The 20501-nt window shown below is 50.4% G+C and overlaps 1 protein-coding gene across 9 annotated transcripts in view; it reads left to right on the top strand.

The window, feature by feature from the left end:
* Positions 1-17921, top strand: part of PIGG (phosphatidylinositol glycan anchor biosynthesis class G) — a 48913-nt gene extending 30992 nt beyond the window's left edge. For 2 of the 9 annotated variants that reach the window (XM_046656079.1, XM_046656077.1), the window contains 5 exons: positions 1392-1849; positions 4529-4720; positions 8017-8326; positions 12351-12514; positions 17379-17921. In XM_046656079.1, the coding sequence (XP_046512035.1) occupies positions 1392-1849; positions 4529-4720; positions 8017-8326; positions 12351-12514; positions 17379-17592 (1338 nt within the window). In that variant the 3' untranslated portion in view covers positions 17593-17921. Of the gene's footprint in view, positions 1-1391; positions 1850-4528; positions 4721-5509; positions 5679-8016; positions 8327-12350; positions 12515-16526; positions 16760-17378 lie in introns of those variants that run through there. The other 7 variants (XR_006887908.1, XR_006887909.1, XR_006887907.1 and 4 more) reach the window with 7 other exon arrangements.
* The last annotated feature ends 2580 nt before the right edge of the window (positions 17922-20501 follow it).

The following is a 20501-nucleotide window of genomic DNA, read 5'->3' as shown; positions in this document are numbered from 1 at the left end:
ACAGGGGACTGTAATGGGGACTGTGGCACAGGGGACTGTACCATAGGGGACTGTGACACAGGGGACTGTAATGGGGACTGTGGCACAGGGGACTGTAACACAGGGGACTGTAATACAGGGGACTGTACCATAGGGGACTGTAATACAGGGGACTGTAACACAGGGGACTGTAATGGGGACTGTGGCACAGGGGACTGTGACACAGGGGACTGTAACACAGGGGACTGTAACACGGGACTGTAACACAGGGGACTGTGACACAGGGGACTGTGCAGAGCTGCTGGTCATAGACGAATGGGCAGCTGACTGACAGGGAATCGCGTGAATCAGAGCATCTCTCAGAAGAGGTGTTTGTGCTGCAGCCGAGGGAAGATCATTTCAGAGAGGAAAGTGTGTTCTAGACACTCCAGGAAGGCCAAAAGGAGGCTCGGACCCTGTCCTCATCCTGCCCTCCTCAGGAATCATTCTGCCTTGTAAAACGCAGTTTTCTTTTCAAGACAAATGTTTTCCTTTAGAATTCCTCTAACACCTGCATTCATTGGCTGGTTGTGGTGGCAGGGTGGCGAGGCAAAGATGAGCGGTCACGGTCAGTCCACAGTGCCCAGGGCCCGAGGGACCCAGTGCAGTCCCCTCGTCACAGGGCTGCCAGATGCCCGTCCCCATGTGTCTGTGTCATTGATGACACAGTTCCCTCCTTAGAGCAGAGGTTCCCTAAAGCCATTTGATTGATTCTCTGGGGCCTGACTGTGTTCACAGGATCTCTATCTGTTGTATACTAGCGGCACACGATAAATAGAATAAATATTGAGTAGTTATCAAATGACAATCACTGAGTCCTCATCTTTCATTTTAAATGCTTTAAGTTAGTATATTTAAGGGTTAGTACTATGATGCCAACTTCAATAGAATGTCATTTCAATAGAGTTGACTATTTTAGTGGAAACTTCTTGGATTTCTGGAAAAGTCATGGAGAAATTAAATGTCTGGTTTGATGGGATATGTCCTTAGGGTTCTTTGGTTTCAAGTAGCAGGAACTGGCTCCGAGAGAGCAAGGACGGGTGCGTGGAGGGCTGGGTCCAGGAGCTGGCCGGTGAGCTCTCTGAGCTCCAGTACTGCCCAGATGGTTTGGGTCTAAGCATCTTCAGTCTCGTCCCTCAGCTTAGGACTGGCAGTCCAGGGTGAGGACTGCCCACACTGTTTCCGTGTCCCCCTGGCTGTGCCCCAGGAGGATGGGCCATCCCCCTAAAGCAGGGGCACTGGATGCTGGCATGAGGAGCAACAGGTGTCTGTCACAGCAGGTTACATCTGTGAGCAAGAACTTTAAGTATTTGCAACAAGATATATGTAATTTTCAGATTTTTCCCTTTCAAAATACGTTTTCCTTTTTACAGAATGCAGCTCATTCCAACTCAAGGTGGTCAGAGTTAGATCTCCTTATCTTGTTAGGGACCCTGGGCCACGTCTTGAGTCTGGGAGCAAGCAGCTTCATTGAAGAGGAGCACCAGACCTGGTACTTCCTTGTTAGCACCCTGTGTCTAGCTCTGTGTCACGACATCTACAGAAACTACCTCCCGGGAGATGACTGTGAGCCACAGCGCTGCCTCCACGTGGAGGGAGGATTTGATGGTGCCACACCAGCTTTGCAGGACAAGAACACCAGCAGTGCCGTACTGGAGCTCAACAGAGGATGCAAGAGCCCCTCTTCCCTGGGCACACTCAGAGGCTATGAGAAGTGGATGGTGCTGGCAAGCCCATGGGTCATACTCACCTGCTGCCGACTGCTGCGATCACTAAACCAAACAGGTGTGCAGTGGGCCCACCGGCCTGACCTGGGGCACTGGCTCACCAGGTGAGAACATGAGGCCTTAGGCCAGACCTTCCATAGCTGACTGGCCACACACAGACTCTTTTTCAAAATTTAGGCCTATTTTTTATATTCAGTATACAAATGGTATTGGAGATCTGAAGAAATGGAAAAATATACCATAACCCATGAATTGACATTGAAAGGTGAATTTATTTGAGGCTACCATAATATGTTTGGTTTTTTATTGCTGAATCACTGTAGTTGTTCATGTTTGAAAACCTATGAGTTTTAACATGATAATTGCAGCAAGGATGTAGTTTTGTTGCTGGCTGCCTCCTCCCAGAAGGGGCAGGACTGGGAGAGATGGGGTAGGGCTGAGAGAGATGGGGCACGGCTGGGGAGGGGGCAGACAGGGCATGGCTGGGCAGCTCTGCCCTTTATGCTCCCTCCCTTCTCCTCCATCTGCCCTTTCCTCTCTCCCTCCCCAGAAAGGGGTGAATCTTCAGCCAGCTCCGAAGCCTTTCAGGAGTGGCTAGAAAACTAGTAGAAAGTTTAGCAGACAGGAGGGATTGAAGTAAAGAGAAAAAACCAGGACAGAAAATGTCAAGATTTGGCTATATTTTTTTTTAAAGATTGGCACCTGGGCAAACATCTGTTGCCAATCTTTTCTTCTCCCTCTCCCCCTCCCCCTCCCCCTACCCCCAAAGCCCCCCAGTACATAGTTGTACATTCTAGTTGTAGGTCCTTCTGGTTGTACTATGTGGGACACCACCTCAGCATGGCCTGATGAGTGGTGCCATATCAGCGCCTGGGATCCGAACCAGCGAAACCCTGGGCTGCCAAGCGGAGTGCATGAAGTTAACCACTCAGCCACAGGGCTGGCCCCATGGCTATATTATAAATTTTAATTGTCAGTGAAGACTTAGAAAAATGAAGTAAAAGGAGAATAGAAAATGAAAAACTATTTCCCCTGAGTGTGACAGACAAAGGTCCCTATCTGGTCACTATGAGGAACTTCTGTAAGAATTGCCCAGAGGCAGGGGTTCAGGGTAGCTGCAGATACATTCTGAAGGAGGAAATGCCAACAGAAAGAAAAGGGAGGTGCTTCCTCCCTCTAGGAATCAGGCAAGTCCTGGTTAGATGGCGCCAAGTGATGGGGTGCCTGACCAGGTGGAGAAACCAAAGGAACCATGAAGCCCAGTCTTGGGGTACAGGAGGATCCTAGAACCACACACCTGGAAAGACACATCAAAGGCTATAAAATTATTTATTCCTCTGGCCAAATAGTTTTTGTGGGAAATTTCTCCCAAATATAAACAGACTTAGCCAACCCTTGGCAACCACAGTAACCACAGGAAGCATTTTCAGGTGCCTGCTGCGCATTGGTTCATTTCATTATCACAGCAGCTCTGAGAGAGGACGCTGGCCTGTCCCCACTTGGAGTGAGGAAGCCGAGGGGAGGTGAGAGAGGCGTTGCCTGGCGCCATGGCTGCAGCCTCACACGTGAGGATGAGAGCGCTGGGCAGCACCATGGCCTCACTTCTTGCTCTTCTGGAAAATTGAAGCATGGCGGGAGAATTTGCTGATTCCCACCCCCAGATACACTACTGTGCGTGCAGGGGCCCTCCCACCAGCCCCATCCCCTCTCCAGGGCACAGCTGTGCCCACTCCTCAGTCTGGACCCTCCGGCACACAGGACCCAGCCCCTTCCGCCAGAGGGCACTGCCCTCCTGCACTGCAGTTTTCCCTGTGCGCTGTCAGGAGTAACTGATGGGTCATTCCTGTCGGTTTGTGAAAAGGCTGCAGTGTCGCCCCATGCCTTCTTCACAGCAGAGCCCCTCCAGAGGCACCTGAACTCGCCTTCTCTATTGCTCCATTTTTCAGTTGTGACAATTCACAATGCAGGAGAGTCTGTAAGGCACACATGAGCAACAATGAATGGACACCCTCGTGACCGCCTCCCAGAGCAAGGACCAGAGCACTGCCAGGCCCCAGTGTGGCCCTTTTACCACCTACCATCCCCGGGACCCACAGCCTGACACTGGCCGCATCTCTCCAAGTCACGTTTCCATTTGTGTGTGTACACCTTGGCAGAAGAGTCACCCATCCACTTTAGCAACTATGGAGTGTCTGGGTTTTGTGAGTGTGAGCTGCGGTGAATAAAACAGTAAAGAACCCTTCCTTCCCAGCACAGCACTCCCCGAGGTAGCAGGGTGGCAAGGGCCAAGCAGAGAGAGGGGCCCGGGCTCTGTCCTTTGACATTGGGAATGGGGCAGACACTCTTGACTGAGTCAATCTGTGTTAATGAGGAAGAGGATCCTGCCAGGACTTGCGTGTCTCCCATGAGCACAGTGTACACTTGGTCAATACGCGGTTTGCCCAGAACCTCTTCTCCTGTGGTTGGGAAAGTGGGGCTGTCCCAGAAAAAGGGGCCCCAGGGGAGCCAGTGGAAGTGTTTTATATGCATATCGCTGCCCTGGCCAGTGCAGAGCTGTTGGTGGAACCACTTGTGAATGAAAAATGAGAGTTCAGGCTAACAGCCCTTTATTTGTTATCTTTTAAGAACCTTTGTTTGAATTTAAATAACCAGCAGTTTTTCTCTTTTGCTTTTCAGGAAAATCAGCTGTTTCTAGTACACTTTTTAGAAAGGCTCTTGGTGTAGATCCGTAACATCGGTAGTTGTCTTGTTAGTAATTTTGGGCATCTTCCATTTCATTTCAGCTCTGATCATAAGGCTGCACTCTCTGTTCTGGCTGCCCTCTCCCTCGCTGTCATTTTTGCATTGATTCAGAGGAGGTGCTCCCCAGCATCCAAAGTGGCCATGGCGCTTGGCCTGCTGGGCGTCTATTGCTACAGGGCGGCCATTGGAAATGTGCTGTTTCCCTGGCAGCAAGACAACAAAGACATTTCAAAGTAAGTGTGCTGGCAGAAATGAGGATTTGCTTTTAGGTGTGTTGTAATATTTTATGTACCAAAAAATACCACTCAATGTTTAGAACATCAGAGTTTGGTTTTTGTGAATTGTGATTTCATCAACAGTTACTAGAGCGTAACTAGGAACACTTCAATGAGCCAATTCATCATCCTCTGTTCTTGGTAGAAAGGAGACAAGTAACTTAGGAGTAAGGTCATTGAGGTTTATTTTTTAAAATAGGGGGTTCTTTAGAAGTAAAGAATCTAAAGGATTCGGTTTTGCTCCTCAAAAAGTAACTCTTGGGGCCGGCCCTGTGGCCGAGTGATTAAGTTCACACCCTCCGCTTCAGCGGCCCAGGGTTTCACTGGTTCGGATCCTGGGCGCTGACATGGCACCACTCATTAGGCCATGCTGAAGCAGCATCCCACGTGCCACAACCAGAAGGACCCACAATTAAAATATACAACTATGTACTGGGGAGATTTGGGAAGAAAAAGCAGGAAAAAAAAAAAAAGAAGTAACTCATGATGAGGGTAATAAAAAATGGGTCTTCCTAGCAGTTGGGAACAAGGCATTCCAGAAAACTAAATGTTCCCATAATTCTGTAAGGGGCTGCCTCATGCAGATTGCATCATGAATGCTACTTTTTGTGTTTCAAAATGGCAACTTCTCTGTTTTTAATGCTGAAGTCGGGTGGGGTGAGCAGGGGCCGCCCTGGAGAGCTGTTTGTGAAATGTGTTAAGAACCTTGAGTGCGTCCAACCCTCTGACTCAGGCATCCTCTTATAGAATTGATCTCAAGAATACAACCAGAGATGAGGCCTGAGACTTGGATACAGGCATGCCTCTGAAGCATTGTTTACAGTTGCTCAGAGTGAAAAACAAGGTAATTGGCCAACAATAGTGGGATGAGCCTCTGAGTTATGTTAAAGCTCTACTGGAATTTTGCAGCCGTTAAGTAAGTAGCGTGTTTCCATAGAACGTATAAAGATGTGGAACAGTAGACTGTAAAACTATAGTATGATCACATCTTATGCAGTATGTATGTATTTTTTCATGTTTATACGAAAGACTAGAATATGTAATTGGCTGTGATCATATTAGGACATGGATCATAGGTGGATCATAGGATTGGAATCTTCCTTTTCACTCAGTTTTGTATTGCTTTTCTCATCAGAGAAAGAAAGTAAATGTCGTCTTCTCTGAAAAGGTCAAGGCAAAAGCTGAGAGCTGTGGCCAGGCCATGTGGGTGGCTGAGGGGCGCAAGGGGCACACCTGGAAACAGGACCTACTACCCTGTGTGGGGAGTCAAGGTGATGCCAAGGGCCTGGCTGAGGTGACGGCAGGAGGGTGGCACACCATCACCTGACGCAGGGAGGTCAGGTGGGGAGCATGTAGTCTGGAGACATCTCAAAGGCTGTTCAGTGTGAGGCTCTGGGCAGATGTCAAGGTGGATGTCACATTTGAAGGTGTTCAACATAGGGGTGTTTGTTTAAATCTTAAAGTATAACGCATGATTCAATTCCTCATTTCCTCTCAGATCTCAGATTGGTGTACTTAATTTCAGCATCACTCCCTGGAAAACTTGGATCACTTACCTTGCTTGTCATGGATACAACAGCATGTTCCTTGTTGGTGTCCAGAAGATAGGCCAGTGCACTCTTTCATCAACCTGTGCTGCTTGGTTTACATTCCTCCTATAATATGCTTTCGTTCCCCACCCCCATCTGTCCTGATTCTAGAACCATCCTGGTTCCAAGTCCATTCTGATTCCAGATCTGTCCTAGTTCCAGATCTGACCGAGTTCTAGAGCCAACCTAATTCTAGATCACCCTAACAGCTGCTTCTCTCCTTTCAGTTTCTCCTGGTGCTGCTGTCCAACGATATTCTAAAATCCTCCTTTACATGTAGCTCCTGACTTTCTTCTCCGCTCCGAAGCCCAGGCTTGGCTGGAGTGGAAGGCCAGGTTACAGTGGTCCTGGATGCACGGGAATGGCCCTGACTGGTTAGGACAAGGAGGTGGACCCACTGAAGGCATCTGGTGGCATCCTCCAGTTCACTCCCTTTCTTCCTTGGAACTTCTCTGATCACTCGTGCCTTTGCTGATTTCTCCTTCTTTAACCCTTGTGGGTTCATCATTAGCTCTCAGCTTAGGACACACCTTGGCTGTAGGGTTGCACCTGACCCCAGCTTCTTGGCCTGTGCGGGGCCCCAGGGCAGGCCTTGTGCCAGTCTTTCGTATCTCCACACTGCCAGGCACATGGTAGACAGTGTTCTAACTGTTTGAATTAAACTGATCATACTGAAAAAAAACAAATTTTTTCTTTTAATACATAAACCTTCCTAAGAAAATCTGAGATAAAAAAATTCAGTTTTTCAAAACAGATACATTATTACAGTGATTATTTCATTTAAAATTTTATTTACTTAGCATTACTTTAAATGATCAGCTTTTCTAGTATATATAAAATATTTGATTTATGAAATTTATTTAAAATATGTTTTAGGAATATATGTGTTTCATAGGATGAAATTCTTTGGTATAGTGTCATAAATTGTATGCTTTACAGATGACTGTAAGTGAAGTGCTAAAATACTTCATTCACAATAGTACTTAATATTTACTGTGTGCCACACACTTTACGTGTCTTCTCTTGTTTAATTCCCACGACAGCCTTGTGAGGTATAGGTACTATTTCTCTTCTTTTTACGAGTAATGAAGCTGAGCATCAGAAATCTCAGTTAACTTGCCCCCAACAACAGAGCTAGTGAGTGGCAGAGCCCAGACTGACCTGGCCCTGCCTTTCTCCAGACCCCAGAGTCTGGACACACCACTGTAGATGTGTGTGCACATCAGATACAAGCACTTACTTGAATCAGCGTGGTTGTGAACATGCTCGATGTATCTCAGCATTTACAGACTTACGGACGTCCCCGACAGAGCTGGACCTTATCCCACTGCAGTGATTTCCCATTAACCGTGAGAAGTAGGGGGACCATTTTCCTGGCATGCTACAAGAGACGGCTCTGGTCTTGCACCCAAGTGATCCTTGGGCCGAATGAGCACGATTTCCTGTAAGCCGGCTCCATCAGAGAAGTGCACACTCGGAGGACAGGCCTCTGGGCAGGGGGTCCTGGGGGCTGATGCGCAGAGGCAGACACCCCCACTTCCGTGGAGTTCCCTGGGCAGGCGGGGCTATGGCTTGTTTAGTCAGCCAAGCAAACACATGGTTTTGCTGTGGTTTAGCTATTTTTCCAGCTGGTGCTAACAAATCTAACTTGTTTTCCTTTTTTAGGGGTATTCTTGAAGCCCGTTTTGTTTATGTCTTTGTCCTCGGCATTCTGTTCACGGGCACCAAAGACTTGCTTAAATCTCAAGTTGTTGCTGCAGGCTTCACAGTCAAGACTGTCGGTCTGTGGGAGCTGTACAGTGGATTTGTGCTCCTGGCAGCATTGCTCCTTAGACCACACAACCTCCCTGTCTTAGTGCTGAGCCTCTTGATTCAGACTCTGATGGCGAAGTTCGTCTGGAAGCCCCTGAGGCATGATGTGGCCGAGGTCACTGTGATGCATTACTGGTTTGGCCAAGCGTTCTTCTATTTTCAGGTGGGTTTTCATCATTATTGTGGGTAGAAGACTATTAACTTTTTATGTCATTTATTTTTTCTTGGAGAAAACTTTACCATAATTTGGGAAGTTAAAATGTTTGTTCAGTGGAAGAATTATCAGTATGGCGTGGTGAATTATGCTTAAATTGTGTGTGTATTTTATAAGATAAAATACAGCTAGTTGTTTGAGACAGACCTCTTCAGTGTGGATCCGTGAGTGCTGAGACGATGTGTTGTGGCTGTGCTGGAGCTGTCTACCACAGGCAACTAGGAAGCACATTGCATTTCTGTTGCTTTATCTAATGAGAATGGTAATGCTGACTTGTGCCCTTTCTCCTGGCTGTCAGCACTAGGCACTGTGGGCTGTCCCAACCTGGTTATTAATCCCCTGGAGCCTGGTGGTTGTCATGTCTTCTCTCCAGTGTGGAAGGGCACATCAGAGGCAATAGCAAGCCACCTCCAGGAGACTTCACTATACACCTGTGTGCTTGAAACAGCACCTGGAAGTTAGATAGAGGTTCCAGCTCCTGGCCTTGGAGGGACCCAGTTCCTTCCCAGCCTTCCTGTATCACCAAACTGGGTCAGGAGGCCCCACCCTTGACCTGGTCGCTGCTATTGGTACCCACAGGGGTGGGGTGCAGCTCACCAGAGTTCCCTCCTGGCTCCAGCACTCCCTGGCGGAGCGACTTTGCACAGACTACTGAACATCTTGGTTGTGTTTTCCCATCTTTATAGTGAGGACCTGTATTTTCTCCATGTGCACCGGCTCCTCCTTCCTCCTCCATCCAGACCCTGGAGACTTGTCTGATTGTGTATGTCCCAACAGCTCGGCCTGGGGCCTCCTCCCCACTCCCACCCCCTTCTTTCCTGATTTTCTGGCATTCCCAGCCTCACCCACAGAGCAGCCCAGTCGCACAACTTTTCTGTGTGTTCCCTGAAGCCCAGAAGTGGGTGGAGGTAAAGTGCTAGAAATCCTTGAGTCCTGGAGGGATGTGACCTGACCCGGACCAGCTCTCACCCTGTGGTCCTCAGAGCCTGCTTACCTTCACTCTAGCCGTGGGTCTCCCCCCGAGGACTCCACACGTCTTTCAGCCCTGTACTCATGTGGCTTCCAGAGTGGCGGTCCCCAGCAGAACTGCAGGCGGCCATAGCCCCGACACTGGTCTCCAGCACTCCTGAGCTAGGTGGCCTCTAGAAGGCACCTGCTGTGCCTGTTTCCTCATCTGTCAAATGGGGTAATAGTTCACCTCCTCCTCAGTTGCTGTGAGCATTAAATTAACTAACGTGAGAAACAGAAGGTAGCCTGTGCGCAGTAAGTTCTCAGTGCCTCCCGGTGTTGATCAGGCCCCAATGGAGCAGTCACAGCTGGGCCTGCAGAGTGGACCACACCTTCCTGAAGTCTGAGCCAGATGAGCAGTTACCACCTGTCACAGGAGGTGCTGGATGATTGAGGACCCGGACTGATGACCAGGATGCTGGGGCCTAGAGATGTGCACAGGCTGACCTCTGCTGGGCCTCGTGACATTTCAGTTCTTTGTGTTTCTCCCTGGTGTCAAGCATCCGTATTTCAAAGGCCACAGCTATTTCAACCTGTCAGAAGACATTTAGAAGGCCACAAGCGTTGTGGATATGGGGAAATGCAGACTTTGCCCAGGAATTCCAGAGTTCCTGTGGGAACGGGAAGAAAATGAAGGAACCGCCTGTAAACAGTTGGCCTGGAGAGAGGCAATGGAGCAAAGAAGCAATTGCCATTAATTTATATGGAAGAAATTTTCAGCATTTCCAGACCCAAAGTCAACCTCCAAAAATAAATCAAGATAAAGCGCGGGTGCTCAGACACGGCTCACAGCTATGGCAGCCCGATGCCAAGAGGCTGAGTAGTTCCCTGAGCTGGGTGGTGCCACTGTTGCTGCTCCAGCTGCGTGCTGCCTCTGTAACGGCTCCTGCAAAACAAACGCTGACGCTGTGTGGCTGTTTGACTTTTCTGGTAAGAGTGAGGACTCATTGAGATCTCTTTCAGTTAGTGAAAACAGGTGCTAATGTAGGTCGTTTGTAAAAGCGAAGCAGCGTGAAGTGAACTTTGGGTATCGGAGGAGCCGGTATTCCGTTCAGCGTACTTTGCTGCTTCTTTTGGATTGGTACAACTCAACCCTGTTAGGGTCCTGTAACGGTTGCCCATTGGTGGAACTTACGTATTGCTACAGAAGAACGTCAAGGTTCATCGAGCATTTCAGAAATTTCCAAACGGCCTGTGTCGGTCTCAGGTCCCTCTCTTTATCTGGAAGTCGTGTGCAGGTCTGTTTCTGGTGGTTGCCTCCCATCCAGAGTCTGTTAATGATGGTCACTCAGTCTCTGACCATAAGTGGCTTGGTGGGGAATGGGAACAGCATCGCCAAGGAAAATCATCTGTCCCTCTCCCTTCTCCAGGTCCCCCAGCCTCATGCTAGATAGGGAGCGTGTCTGATGAATGCAGGACACTCCTCCCCAGGGGCAGACAAAGAGCCATGGCACCATGTGGAGCCATCGTGGCAGTGCCTGCCCAGTCCACAATCCACAGACTGGTCCTGGTGTCTGTGGACTGACAACATGGCAGACCCTGCTGGCACAGTCAGGGGGGATTTCGGGGCTCCCTCTGAGCTGAGATGGAGAAGGCAGGTGCTGGTCAGGCAGGCTTGCCCAGCAATGAGGCCTCGGTGTCAGGAAGACTGACAGAGCCACAGTTAGAGTCCTGAGCGAGGAGACAGCCTCTGGCGTTCAGTTTGCTCCTCTGTGGCATGTGGCCATGTTCCGGGGAGGTGGAGAGGAAGCTTTGGTGATAGCGCTTGATGCTGGCACATCTCAAGTGCTGCCCCTGGGGAGCAGGAACGCACATGTCGACGGCCACTGGTGTTGCTACAGCAGGCACCTTGTATGTGCTGGGAATCCACCAGCGAGCAAAGTGAGCACAGATGCAGTCCTTGCTCAGGAGGCCCCACAACAAGTCTGACGGTGACAAGCAGCAGTGTGGACACAGGAGCAGAGGGCCCACAGCAAGTCGGGATGATGAGCAGCAGTGTGGACATGGGAGCAGAGCAGGCCCATAGCAAGTCAGGGCGATGAGCAGCAGTGTGGACACAAGAGCAGAGGGCCCACAGCGACTCTGGGCAACAAGCAGCAGTGTGGACACGGGAGCTAGCGGGCACACAGCAAGTCGGGACGATGAGCAGCAGTGTGGATATAGGAGCTAGCAGGCCCACAGTGAGTCAGGGCAATGAGCAGCAGTGTGGACACGTGAGCAGAGCGGGCCCACAGCGAGTCAGGGTGACCAGCAGCTGTATAGACATGAGAGCTAGCGGGCACATGGTGAGTCAGGGTGGGGAAGTGACTCCCCAGGATCTCGAATTGGATGTAAGCTGGACATGGAGCCGCCGAGCCCTCCCAGGGCCAGCCTGCCCTCTGCCTCCTAATAGCCACATCCACCCACCCAACGAGCTGTGCAGCCGCACTGCCTTCAGCCTCCCACATGTGCCACCTCAACCACTTTGCCTCCCAGCACCACCTGCTGACCTCAGACAAGGTCCCTGAGGAGGGAGCTTGGTGTGTATACAGTTGTGCATCACTTGACGATGGGGACATGTTCTGAGAATGTTCGTCAGGCGGTTTTGTCATTCCATGAACGTCATAGTGTCTGTACACAAACCTCGATGGTGCAACCTACGACACACCTTGGCTCCACAGTGCTAATTTTATGGGCCACCATCATGCTTGTGGTCTGCTGTTGACCAAAACATCATTGTGCCGTGTGTGACGATCATCTCTCAAAGATGAAAGACACTTCACCTGCTCCTCCCCACCTGGAGTAAGGTGGGCAGGTGAAGGGACAGCTCATCCAAGGTCAGCCCCGGGATTGGAAAGAGTGGACTGGCGCCTGGGCTCCTGTGTGTCCACACTGCCGTGGACGTGGCCGTCTGTGGCTTTTCATGGTCGCTAGTGGCCATCTGGTGAGACTGTCTATGTCAGCGCTGTTTCTTCCTGTGTTCCAGGGAAACTCCAACAACATCGCCACAGTGGACATCTCGGCGGGCTTTGTGGGCCTGGACACCTACGTGGAGATCCCAGCCATATTCCTGACAGCATTTGCAACGTACACGGGACCTGTGCTGTGGGCCAGCCACTTGGTGAGCTTCCTGAGCTCAGAGGCCAGCAGGTGAGACTCCCCTTTGTTTCCCAGCAGAGTGTCTGATGGTGAGTAACGCCATGTTCCAGATGTGGGGCATCCGAGCACCAAGGGCCCACGGTCTTCTTCGTCTACTTTCTTTTCCTTAAATAAGAATGAGCATCCACAGCACATGGTCAGAGGGTCTGGGTGGGGCCCGTTCAGGTCCTGTGTCTGGATGGCTGGGGACGCATGGGGGCAGCCCAGCCTTCGCTGGCCTCTTCCAGGTCATACCAAGCATGGTTTCCAGGGACACAGGAAGGAAAATCCCTTCTTGGTTTCTCTGCTTGCTTGTGGCCTGGTTGGGGACAGGGGAGTCTTCCCTTTCGGACGTGAAGACGAGATGCTGGCTCTCGCCTCCAGGATCACTGCTGGAGACAGGAGCCTAGACAGTCCTGAGGGGCTGCTTGAGGGGCGCTCACTGTGTCACCGTGCCCTGTCCTGACCCCATGGAGGCCCACAGTCTAGCTGGAGAACAAGGCCAGAGTGTCCTCCCCTGCTGCTGAGAGGCCCCTCAGCCTCCACATGGCCCCGCCCCTCTGGCCATCCCTGAAGGCTCCTCTTCCGCCTCAGGAAGATGCCCCAGACTGACCACAGCCCACCTGCCCTGCAGCCCAGCGCGCTCTATCCACCTGTCCCTCTCATATTTGGTGCTTCCTTCCTTGTTCATCGTTGCTCCCGCAGAAAGGGGCTTCCTGAGGCAGGGGCTTCACGGCAGCCTCAAGCCTGGCGCGGCTGGGCAGAGTGCCCCTAAAGTGTGTGGGCTGCCAGGCTCTGTGCCTCCCCAATGGGCCCAGGCTCTCCCGTCTGAAAACGGTGTGATGGAGTCGTCTCCAGGTTCTGGGGCCACATGAGGTGTCGCGCAGTGCTGGAGGAGTGAGAGCCAGGCGGTGTCAAGGCTCCCTCGGTGCCTGCCCCCTCATCAACACCACCGCTCCCCCCAGCGCCTTGGCATTTCTGTGCAGACTCAGTGACGCAACCCATGGGCATGGCCTCCCCTCTGCATCAAGCATCTGTTTCAGCGCTGGACCAGCCTCCACACACCGGGTGGGCCATGGAGCACGTGGGACACAGCCGTCAGGGAGGCCCACGGAGAGTGCCACCAAGGGGAGGCCAAGGCTTCTGTCCCCGTGCCCCTGTGACCCCTACCTGTCTGCCCCCTGTTAAAAGTGCAGCCCTCACTGTTTTGACCGCCGACCCCGTGTCTGAGCCTCCCCAGACACCTCGGGCCCTGCCTCTCAAGGGGCACTTGGGGCGCTCCCCACTGCCTCGGCCTCCTTCACGGGTTCCTCCCAGCCCCACCCCAGGTCCACTCCCCAGCCCAGCTCCTGAGACGCGGGCCTCAGAGACCCTCAACTTCTGCCGCCAAGTTCATTCCATGGCCCATGTTCTCTCTCACTCGTTCCGCGTTTGCGTGAGGGGTGAACGTGTATGTAGGCATGAGCCCAACAAGACTCTCCAGTCGGATTTTAGAGCAAGAAGGCCCAGTGAAGGTGTCAGCATGGAGAGCAGGCCTCCCGCTCCGGAGACCCCTGGCCTCACACGCATCCCGCTTGCTCTCCTCTTTCTGATCTGTGGTGGTTGATGTTTGGCTTCTCAAACGTGAGCATCTTGTTTCCCCAGCTGGAAGGGGACTTCCTGAGGATAAGGGAAGCCCTGGGAGTCACCTGTGTCTTCCTCGGGGGCACATTTTGGGGCTGCTTGTGGACAGACTCCCCTTAACTTAGTCACTGATGATCAGTACCTGCAAGCCAAGGCACTGCTGGCTGGAGCTGAGGGACATGGGAGTCTCTGCACCGCCCAACACGCCCTTCCAGGCTTCATTCTGCATGTGAACCTGCATCAGCCGCATACCACCACTGAGCTGTTGGTTCTCTTACTACCAGGTTCCAGACATCTCTCTGAGGGGGATTTGGTTTGGTTGACAGGCCTGCTGGGTCGGCTCCGACTGAGAAAGGCAAGAGGCCTTGGTCCCCGTTGGTGCTGTCGCATGTTGAGGCCCAAGGGGCCACGAGTCAGTGAGGCGTACACACCTCTGCCTTGGAGAGCTGCTCTGCTGCATGCGCGCGGCTCGGCCCAGCATAGCGTGTCTGGGCTTCCAGCCTGGCCCAGCAGGTGGACCAGGGAGGTGAGGGCCTGGTGGCGAGGGCTGGGCTTCTGTGAAGAGCAGCTTCCCAGCTGCTGAAATCACGATTCCGTTTTCCCAACCCTTTCCATCTGTTGCATTTGTATTGAGGAGAAAAAAGACAGATGAAGCATTTTTTTAAAGTGAGCTGAAAGCATTTTAATCAGTTGGAAAGAACTGTATGATTTTTCCCTAAATAAGGAATGTTTCTCCTTTATTTTAGAAAAAGTTTTCTCCTTCATTTTTAAGAGCTTAAAACAAAGTTTTGCTTACTGTTTCTAATTTTTTTTCAATAAAATAAGAAAACTAGGGGCCGGCCCCATGGCCAAGTTAGCACGCTCCACTGCAGCAGCCCTGGGTTTCACCGGCTCGGATCCTGGGCGCAGACATGGTACCACTTGTCAGGCCACGTTGAGGCAGCATCCCACATGCCACAACTAGAAGGACCCACAACTAAAATATACAACTATGTACCGGGGAGCTTTGTGGAGGAAAAGGAAAAATTTTTTTTTAAATCTTTAAAAAAAAAGAAAGAAAACTATAACCAGATAAAAATGGTAGAAAAAGACAATATATTTCTAATAGCTCAAAAGTTAGGCCTGGGTGGTCCATGACCCTCTGTCTCAGGGGCTGGCTTTGGGTCGAGAGCCTGGTAGTGTGGACAGCCATGCTGGTCCAAGCTGCAGGGCCTTGGTCCATGTCCCTAAAGCACAGGGCATCCTTTGCTGAGGTTACAGGAATGGTACCCCCACTCGTGTTGCTCTGGGAGGAACCTAAGCCAGTCTTCCGAGTAGGGAATGTTGATTGTGTGTGAGATTGAAATTCAAGGAAGGGCCGTGTCCTGGGAGTTCCACCCTCCCCTCACTGTCTGGTCGAGAAAGAAGCGGGATCAGCAGGCTCTTGGCTGAACACAAACACCGTAACACTCACAGAGAGGGGCAGCAGAGCCCTGGGCCACGGCCCGTTCATCCACGAAGCTTTTCCCGAGTTTCCCTTTGCCAGGTGTTGGAGCAGTGGCCCTGGGGAGGCGATAAGGTAACACCTTGGGACCCAGCTCCCTGGGGGTCCTCTGCTTGATGGGCTGGATCCAGAGTGGGACCCACGGTACAGGCACAAGGATTCGCTCCAGGATCTCAAGTCTGGTGGGTGCAGCAGCAAAATGAACTGGTTACACACTGAGTGCCATCACAGAGCTGAGCCCAGAGCAGCTGAGTGCCTGAGTCTGCTGGCATCGCGGGTTGGAACAGCATCCCAGAGGAGGGTGTGTGATAGAAGTAATCACAGCCAGCTGAGGGAGCAAGGGAAGAGCACATGCCAAGGGGAAGCAGAGCACATTGCCTGCCAAGGGTGATGGGGCAGGAACCCAGCAGGAAGGACAGGCACCAAGGCCTAAGACGGGGGACAGTTGGGGCAAAGCAAGGCCACAGTGGGGGCAAGTGCTGTGAGCATGAGGGGCCAGGCGTCCTTTGACCCTTGAATGGCTGTCAACACTCTTTGCTGGACAGTGAGCACATTAGGGGCATCTTAGAGTGGCACCAGCTAATGCGGCCTGGTCAACGGGCCTGAGGAGTCCCTGTGTAGAGCACGTGCATGCAGGTGCACACATGCATGCACACAGGTACACGTGTACACATGCACACACAGCCATGCACACAGGCGTGCACACACTCACATGCACATGCACACACATGCTCTGCCTGTAGGCCTTTGCTGCCCCTACACAGAGCTCCTTGCCACTCACCTCTCATGTCAGACCCTTCCCAGCGTGAGTGTGGCACCCCCAAGACTCTCCTGAGCACACAAGCTGTCCACTCCAGTGGGCGTGCTTGCTTCCTGCCTGGAACTCCAGTAACCCCAGGGCCCTGTCCTCATACACAGCAGTGCTGACGGGAGTACACACAGTCAGTGAAGAGTGCTACACACATGACAGACTGTGCTCCAGGAAGAGCGGGCAGCAGTGACGAGTGGCATGGACTGACCACGAATAGGCCACCTGGAGACTCATCGCAGTGTTTGAGGGGAGGCGGCAGAAGCAGACCGTGCCTTAACCAGGACCTGGAAAGCTGACCTCTGAGGATTTGCAGGGTGGGTGAGGAGTCAGAGACGCCAAGGTAATGGAACTTGTTTGGATTAATCCCAGTCTCAGGAAGTTGCCTTAAAGAATAGGTCAGATTTACCTAACGATCGTGTTGATAGTTTGAAGACAAAGGGAGGACATTCATGGCTTTGAGGGATTGTTCCCGTGTCAAGAATGCTCCTCTTCACTGTTAGCAAACACTCGTGGGCTGGTGTCCCCAGACCAGACAAACCAGATGCCTACTGGACAGCAGCACAAAGAAGAGCTCAGAGCGTGTGTCTCATCCTGTGTGGTTTTCTCTTATTTGTACCTTATAACACATGTAATATATGAGTATAGTAGTACATGCATTCATTGTAAAATAAAGAACTATGCAAAATTTACGGGTGCATTTTTCAACAGCACTTTACAGGTTGTGGTGGCCTGGAGAGTGACTGGAGGCCCACCTGCAGCTGCTGTCTCCTCGGGCACCTCTGCCCATTAGAAGTGCAGGCTCCTTCCCACCAGACTGACTAGATCCAGACTTCAGGGGTGGGGCTTCCCCAGGACTCACCATAGCCATTTTTCATAGAAGTATTGATTACCTGTATGTTTGTGCCTTACATGATGCAGAAGTGGCACATACTAATACAGATTTCCCTTCTTATTAACAGCAGTTCAGCACTGAGTCATGCCGGCTTCTGCTACGCGCTGATCGGTTCTTTTCCAGTTTCTGCATATATCATTTTGGTGACATCCCTGCGGTATCATTTATTTATATGGAGTGTTTTTTCTCCAAAACTTCTCTATGAGGGAATGCATCTGCTCATCACGGCTGCTGTTTGCGTGTTCTTTACAGCCATGGACCAGACCAACACCAAGTCTTAGACTGTGCTATTAAGACCCTGGAAAAATAACATTTTTGAAGTCTACTATTTACTTCATAGATTTACATGCAAGAGCACTCTTAAAAAAAAAAGATGTGAATTTTACAAGGTTAATGAATAGCTTTAATTTCTTTGACTACTGTACTTGAATTTAGATTAAATAGTAAATGGTTTAATACAAGTTCACTTTAAAATACTTAGTTCGAATATGAATTGTATTACTCTGTTGACAATCACTCCAGAAACTTCTGAACTTTTAATTTCCTCGGGATTAGTTATATGATCCAAATGTGTGCATTTAAGTGGATGAATAAAAAGGTCCAAATCTGTTGTGGTGTGTGTGAGCTCAGAGAGCCCAGGAGCTCGTCTGCTGCTGGGGTTTGCCTTGTAGAACTCAGACCCCTTTACGATCCTAGAAACCCCTGGGGTCCCATGGAGCTTTGGTTTATGTGGGTTACATCTGTCAGTGTTTATGGCATTTGAAATTAGAACTAAGACGTTTCAAAAACATAAAGACATAAACCCATTTCATGTTAATATGCCATATTTTTAAGAAAAATAACTATTTTCTAAAACAAAAATATTTAGTGAGGAGTGTGGCTTTGCTTTACATTTTTATAGCTCTCTTTAATGTCTGGCTTAGTTGAAGACAGTTGGATTCTGCATTCAGTCTGTGGTGATGTGTGTGTTTGGTGGAAGTAGTCACAGATACATAGTTGGAAAAGGAAGAAGAATTTTAAGATCCTTTTTCTGGCCATTGTGGATGTTCTTTTTTGATACTGCACTAAAACTCGACAAATGATAGTTTCTTAAAGGCTAGTTGGAGAAAAAAGGAACCAGTGTGTGTACAACGGCAAGACCCTCTTGAGGTCTGCTCCTGAGCTAACAGACTGTACCAACGCTGTGGGCCTGGGCCCACAAGTCCTGTGACGGTGCTCAGGACCGCCGCTGGGGGATCTGGGTGAACGGCACACGGACTCTCGGCAACTTCTTGTGAGAGTTAAACTATTTCAAAATAGAAGTTATTTTTAAAAAGAAAAGATTAGTTGCAATGTGGAATCTGAAACCATATCAGTGAACCTTTGTGCTCAGCTTCATTAAAATCTGTTGATCTGTCTTGCACCTGAATGGATCTTTTACCCTGGTGTGATTCTGTGATATCTACGTTATCATTTGAGATATAACAATTCTATGAGTGATATAGATGTTCCAAATGTTGACACAGTTCATTATTCAATGCCAAAAATCACTTATGTCTCCAACAGTCTTATCAGAAAAGTCTTTAAATATTTGAAGCTCACAGTGGCAGATACAAGTTTTCCAAAAACAGAGCTGGAGAATATAGCTGACTCCCTGTGTTGCTGCAGGAGCACCACAGAGCTGGGAGAATGGGGGCTTGATCAGGATGCTGGAGGGGCGGGTTGCAGCGCTTCAGAGAGAGCAGCCGAGGTGAGGCAGGGACACCCCACCTGCAAGGCCCTTTGAGTCTGACCTTCCCACCAGCCTTGTACTATTATTATCAGAACTAATGCAGATGAAAAGCAGGTGTGGAGGCTGAAAATCCCGCCTAAGGCCACGTGGCTAGTGAATGTTGTGGGCAGTCTGCTCAGACAGTACCAGGCTCTGCTGTAAAACCATCCTCCATGGTGAATGATATGGGACGAAGAACCAGGTGCTAGAGAGCTGCTCCGGGGGTGAGCGGCCAGTCCAGGCTCAGTTCTGGTCCAGGGTCAGTGGCTGGGCTGGGCTCAGTGGTGGGCAGAGAACAGAGCAGCCACGCAGCAGAAGCACAGAGGCGTGCTGCCTGCCTGCCAGCATCTAGCTCAGTGGGGTGCCTGGGTCTGCCTGGAGCCTCCTGGTGGGCCCAGTGGAAGGAAGCGGGATCTGGGGGTGCCAGCAGCCTCTGGGAGGTTCAGGGGCACCTCAGACCTGGTCTGAGAAGAGGAGGCTCCAGACCTTGCCTCTTTTCCCCATGTCGGAAATGGCAGCACCCCACCCCAGGTGCCCTCATACTCCCTCTCTGTCAACACACTCCGTCACCTGGCCTGGGTCACCAGCAGCTCCTGCCCACATTCCGCATAGAACAGCCATGGGGATCTTGGAAACTGAAAACCAGGCCACAGTGCCCTGGTCAGACCCTCCTAGGGCTTGTCTCATTCACTGAGAATAAAACCCAGGCTCCTGGGCATGGCCCATGATGGCCCTTCGCCTTGCCCTTACCTCCAAAGACCCTCCAGTCTGCAGCCACACCAGGTCCCCCTGCCTCGAAGGGCGTGTCCAGCGGTGTGTGTTGCAGCTTGTGCAGCCCTTCCTCCGTCACTGCCCTTTACCTATGACCTTATTTCTCCTGTTGCTGCCCTTCCCCCTCCTCACCTCCCCAGGGTCCGCCCCTCCTCCATAAGGAATAATGATTTGATGTCGTTTGTTATTTTTTTAATTGTAAATATTTCAAACAATAAAAACACAAAATTTTAAAAAGAGAAAATGTTTTTAAATCTCACCACCCAGAAGCAACAATTATTGACATTTGGTAAACATGATTCGTGATGTCTCTCGAAGGGAGGGAGGGCGGATGCACCCGGGAAGATGCGCTGTTTTTTTTAATCCAAAGTATTTAATGTAATTTTCCTGAATTTTAACAGTAGAAAAAGAAATTAAAGTGAAACCAAATAAAGTGCTGAACTTTGGAAAGATGTTTTCTTTACAAGAAGTATTAGATCATAAATATTCCTGTAAAATTAAGAAAAAAGATTAGAAAAATGTTGAGACTGGAGTAACGTTGATTTTTACAAATTAACTACTCTTTCCTATTTTAGTCCATATCTATGGACTCCTGCTATAAAACACGATAAAATTATCACACATTCTTCCTTCCTTCCCCTACTCACCAAACTTTCTTGGAGGATTATC

Source organism: Equus quagga, chromosome 3 (genome assembly GCF_021613505.1).
Source record: "Equus quagga isolate Etosha38 chromosome 3, UCLA_HA_Equagga_1.0, whole genome shotgun sequence".
Taxonomy (NCBI): Eukaryota; Metazoa; Chordata; class Mammalia; order Perissodactyla; family Equidae; genus Equus; species Equus quagga.
The sequence above is the reverse complement of the archived record's forward strand: the minus strand, read 5'-3'. Positions and strand labels throughout refer to the sequence as shown.